Source organism: Anguilla anguilla, chromosome 5, assembly GCF_013347855.1.
Source record: "Anguilla anguilla isolate fAngAng1 chromosome 5, fAngAng1.pri, whole genome shotgun sequence".
Lineage (NCBI taxonomy): Eukaryota > Metazoa > Chordata > Actinopteri > Anguilliformes > Anguillidae > Anguilla > Anguilla anguilla.
In genome coordinates, this window is record NC_049205.1 from 60633556 (window position 1) to 60639372 (window position 5817).

A 5817-nucleotide genomic window follows, 5' to 3' on the forward strand; every position below is an offset into this window, starting at 1 on the left:
CGTACTTTGTAGACGCGCGACAGCGCCGTTAAGAATCCTTTTAAACTGATCACCCCACGAGTTCGCGGCAGGGTTTCTCGCCAGCTGGCGTCGCATACCGCTAGCACTCTGTTCTACCACTAGAAAAGAGACCGACTGTTGAACTCGAGCTTGAGCGCGTAGCGGCAAGCGGATGTCGAACCGCTCTGTGGTTTTGCCCCCTCTGATTATTTCGCAGCAGTGGGCTCTTTTCCGCGGACCTGCGCGAGGCTATGTCTGATAAAAACTGCCTTGTGTACCAAAATGTTATTACTGTGATAAGCGATGCACTAACAAAACCTGCTGTCGTTAATTTCCTAATGGGTTTTTAATTCGGATGGATTTCTCTCACCAGGTCCCTAGAGCCTTCGGGATTTCGCTCCAATGAAACCGACAGTAATTCCGTTGATGTATTACCTTTATAGCACCCAAATGAAAACAGATAACTTAAATTAAGCACAACGAGAAGCAACTGCATTACAGTTAATAAACTCCCCGTTATAAAGGACGGAAATCTCAAGGCGATGCCATTCTGGCAAAAAGCATCTAATAACACAGCAGTCACTGACGTGTGTGCCAGCGAAACAATTACTCATTTCCAAGGAAATTATCAGAAATCTCGTATCCCGTGCATATCCGCCGGGATACATTAATCTGTCGATCTATCGAGAACCCAAATTGGGTGAGAGTCCACCACCGCGATCCAAGAATAAAAGTGTTCCGCTGTCGTCTAACAGGCGTACGAGTCTTGCTCATCAACTTTCGCAGCTGATGTCAATGAATCAAATATTGCAATTCAGCGTAAGTAGAAATGCAAAAACTTCTAGCAGGGCTATTTCTTCCGTAGCAGTGCAGTAAAAATTCACGCCAAATCCTCGTGCACATGAAGGAAACACACACACACACACACAGTCGCAATCAAAATCGAAACAACAAAATCAAGCAAAGGAGAGGTGTACTTACTGAACTGTAGAGCAACAGGCACGAGGAAGCACGCATAATTTAAACGGGATCTCATACTTTTTTTTTAGTCCGACAAGAAAATCAGAAGGAAAGAAAAAACGAAACCGATTCAGGAAATATACGGTTGGACAAACACTGTAATCCACGCGGAAAGGAGGACGCCGAAAGCAGAGAGCGGAGAGCAGGACTCTTCAGACACCTGCCCGTTTCTTCAGAGTGTAAGAGTGAGACTAACCCGGCACATGCTCACTCCATAAGCGAGTACGCTACTCGCTGCCTAGAGAGAGAGAGGGAGGAGGGAGGAGAGGTGGCGGGGGGCGTGCGCGAGATGGAGGCACATTAGAGAGCGTTTCTCCGCAAAAACGCTTCTGTGGGAAAAGGTGATTAAAATATTCTAATTTCCGTACACGGTATGACAATACTGGGAGGTTATAGGATATAAATGCTTAATTAAATTTATGATAAATTGTTCTGTACGACGTCTTTGGGGAAAAACCCTGATATTAACCCAAAGTTTTGTTGAAAGTATCACAGGTATTGTGTCCAATGGATCTATCCCCTAAACGGGCGTGACGAAGTTTTAATCTTATCCAGAGCGACTTACACTTTTTTATTATAGCATTTATTTATAGTATCCATTTATACAGCGGGTTATATGCTGAAGCAATGCAGGTAAAGTACACTGGCTCAAAGGTACAACGACAGTGTCCAACCTGGGAATCGATTTCTAGCGACCAAAAACATGCCGATTAATTGGCATGCCGCCATAACAGTTCGTTGGAATATTCAAGAAATACAATATATAGGTATGACCACCATTCATTAGCCAAAATCCCATATAAATATTGCAGCAACTTTTTCTGCTAACCTGCTCAGAATATTCACTCCGCCTAGCGGAGGTAACATGGCAGTGGATCATAAAGGGGATGAATGAGTCAATGAATTTGAGCCTACCATCGCCCCCCCCCCTTCAGCAGACGAAGAGGATACTTAAAAACACGCCAATCAAAACACCAAATTTTATTATTGAACAATGTATTTTTTTATCCAAAAACATCAAGCCTAAGGTAAAAGAAACAAGTGTAAAATATACAACAAAATATTCCAAACACAATGAACATAACATTTTCTCTAACACGGCCGAAAAGTACAAATGATCGGATTTCTTACACAAACAAAAGCTCAATCTAAGTTTTATGAACCTGGAAAATATATTTATATATGTATATATATATACCACACACATGTGCAAGCCTCCAGACATTCAATTGTGTTTTCTTCACCCTGATCAGTATCAAACATGACTAAATGGAGGTTGTAACTGCATCTAAATTATCCTGATTAAAGCGGTTACCTGTCACATTAACACGCGCTTTTGTATTACCATTATTTTAGACTTGAAAACGCTCAGCTAGCAGAACACACGGTCTGAAAACGGGGTGGGGATTCATTCTAAACAAACTGGCGGTGTAATACTGAGTACAATGCAACTGAAGGATGTTGCAGATGACCATTTTCCCCAAACCATATATGTATATTCAAAAAAAAAAAAAAAAAAAAGACCTGAAACGAGTTGCAGCATTTCAGGACTGCTTGAAGTTCGGTCCTCAACTGGAAACCGAACAAAAAGGTTGTGTCCTTGAAAACGTAAGTACATCCTTGTGTTTTTGAATATACAGGGTTGAAACAAGCAAAAACATGCTCAAACGTTTTGTTTTTTTTTTGTTTTTTGTCAACGGTTGTTAAAGCTGACCTAGAATCAGGAACCTACAAAAAATATTTTCGTCACTATTAAAGGGAGGTTGGGGATCTGCCGGCCTCGCGCAACACTTTCAACATTAGTCAGCCATGCAAATTGGTTCTAACAGCTAGAAAAGGCTTTTCAATGTTTAACAACGGGCCTCGAAATAGTAGTATGTGGAAAACTTTGCCACTTAAAACGTGCATTTACGGTGATTGGAAGCGCAGCGTCAGTTCTCAGTTCTCTCTCACACTAATGGTCTAGCGCCCCCTACATGTAAAAGTATACATTGTTCTAAAGGTCAAGGTTTCTAAAGTCGGAACAACACAGGGCTATTGAGTTCACACACCCTTGTTTTGTCGCTCGTTATGGCTTCTCTTCATCTAACAAGCATTTCTTCTTGAAGTTAGCGTGCCCTACACATTAGCCTTCAGGTGACCCTGTAGATTAATGCTAGGAAGGAATTAACAATGGACAACCATATACTATAAGTAATAAAAAAATAAGAACGATAATCCAAAATTAACGTACAGCCTTTTATAATGACAGGCTTTGTACATGCAGCATTGGTAAATTTATTTAAAATTTTCCCCAAAATATTTGTCGGTCCCAATTTAAATTTATCTCTGAGTCAGGATAAACCAGGAGACTCAGGGTCCCATGGTAGCCAAACAAACACTTTCTCTCTGTAGCCAAATGAGACATCCCCATGAACAATTTCACCGGGTTTTCCTCGGCATTTGAAGGTAAGCCAGTCAAACCATTCTGCGATTGGTTCAAATCACTCAGCATCATTCACAGCACGCGAAAGCTCAGATTCAAGAAGGCTCACTTGTCCGTTACTCCTATCTGAACTACACCTGTTCTCCGGCGATTCGCAACCGTCTCGTACGGCCCCAGAGCGGTGATGTTAGGACATATAAACCAAACGATGAGAGAATAAACGACGTTTTTAAGGCACTTCTAAAGTTCCTACACTTTGGGCTCGGGAAGAAAGACTTTCTAACATCTGGAGACCACAGATAATACAGTTCTACCCGTGCCTCGTAAAGAAAAGTGACGTCACTACAATTGATCGGGACAGGGCACGCCCAAAAAACAGATCTCCAGGTATATTCCAGGTGGGCGCAGGCATTATTATTATGGATTAACACATGTTGAGGCTGTAGAACACGGCTTTCGGGCGCAGGAGGGCTTCCTCCTGTCAACGGTTACAACAACAAAAAAAACGCTATTGCCTTCATATTTCGCCCACAATCTGAGCCGGGAACAGAACCTCTAATGGAAGGCTTGACAACGCACCGTAGGTCACATTTACAGGGCGCGTGGGGTATTCGCCGTTAACTTCGATTTTGTGGCCACGGGGACAAGTTAAACATTTTTTGGAAACTGAGAACGCAGTCAGATCTCCAGGCGTTTTTACAGGTGGGCGCAGACGCAGTGATCAGTCTCCATACGGCAATCAGCACAACACTGCCCTCTAGGGACCCACTAGTATAATGCGGGTTCTTATAACTCCTTCAACAACCGTTATAATGACCGGTGTTATAAATATAAGCAGTTCTTTTGAGCCTAGATGACAATTAGTAACCCTCTGCATTTTAAAAAAAGGGGTTTGAGGGGGGTATCACACTGAACCGGTGGTAAATATAAACCTTCCTTAAATCTGACAACATGCATGACCATCAGCGGACCTCGCCCAGCCTCACAAAAAAACAGCGTTTCAAGTGCACAGCGTTTGTTCAGTCTGTTCACGGGACCATCAACACCCACACCCGCAACACCTCTACAAGGCGGCAACTTGCCCCACGCTTGACAAAAAAAAAAAAAAACCTAAAACAAAAGCACAAACTGCAACAGTGTAGTATTAACAACGGCTGTTACGAAGCCCAGGGGAAGTAGTCCAAGTTTCGAAATAAGTTCACTCCAAAGTATGGCAAGCTGAGAGGGCAGGGGGAGGGGCCATGGTGGGGGCGGGGTTAAGCGCCAGATTTGCTCCACCCACAATGAGAGGAAACCATTTGTACCATGGGATTCAATTCCTGCTTTCTTTTCCAGAGACAAAAATTACAAACAAAAAAAAAACTAATAAACAAACAAAACAAAAAAAAAGAAAAGATGGCTGCTTATATGGCAATAAAACATTAAAGGAAGATATGGAGAAGAAAAGCAGTCTCCATCTTTGTAGTCTTTTCTGTTTCCGAGACAACAGCCCCAGAAACGCAGGACGATGCGCCTGAATGTAGAAAAGATGCGAACAGAAACGTTCTCCGCCAGGCTCCACCGTCAGGTCAGTTCTCTTGCTGTACTTCCGTTTTGTCTGCCCCCACCCCTCCCCTCCTCCTTCCCCCCACACTGCAAAATGAGGAATAAGAAAAACGTGTCAAAAAAAGGCGCGTGGCATTCCGGCATCCGTTTCTGTGACCAGTGGCCCTCAAAACAACCTCCTCTGGAGCACAGGCAGGGGGGCGGGGTGACGGCAGGGCAACCGCCATCTTTAGTGCTCTTTTTGTGTTAAAATGAAAGCCCAGAGCATGGTTGGGGGGGGGCGAAGGGGTTGGTGGTTGATGAGGCAGGACAGGGGATGAGGGGCAACCAATGGCGTAAAAAGTTTTTTTTTTTTTTTCTTTTTTTCTTTTTTTTTAGAGGTGCTGAGTAGACTACAGCTGCTCTGGACTACACCTCCCATCAGCCCCTCTGAGAAACACAGGCCACACACGGCCTAGTGGGTGACCAGGCCCTGCAGCATCATCATCAGGCGCCGCGCCCGCTTGCTCAGGGGGCCCTGCTGGTCCTGCTGCAGGAACTGGAAGAGCTTCTGGCGCACCTGGGTCAGCACCGAGCTCATGTGGTCCCGGGTCACCGGGTCACTGTGGTCCAGGTTCATCACCGCATCCTCCAGGTAACTGAGAGGGAGAGAGAGAGAGAGAGAGAGAGAGAGAGGGGGGGGGAGGGAGAGAGAGAGAGAGAGGAGGGGGGAGCATGAGAAAGAGAGAGAATAGAGTCAGAGAGAGAAGGAGAGGGACAGTCAGAGGAGAGTGGGTAGAGGGAGGAGCGAGGGGGGGGAGAGGGGAGAGAGAGGGGAAGGAGGAGAG

General features: G+C 44.7%; 1 protein-coding gene across 1 annotated transcript in view; it reads right to left on the reverse strand.

The window, feature by feature from the left end:
* Window positions 1–1250, reverse strand: part of nrn1la (neuritin 1-like a) — a 38253-nt gene extending 37003 nt beyond the window's left edge. The window contains exon 1 of the mRNA XM_035417019.1: window positions 982–1250. Coding sequence (XP_035272910.1) covers window positions 982–1036 — 55 coding nt within the window. The 5' untranslated portion in view covers window positions 1037–1250. The remainder of the gene's footprint in view (window positions 1–981) is intronic.
* Window positions 1251–5817: the final 4567 nt, after the last annotated feature.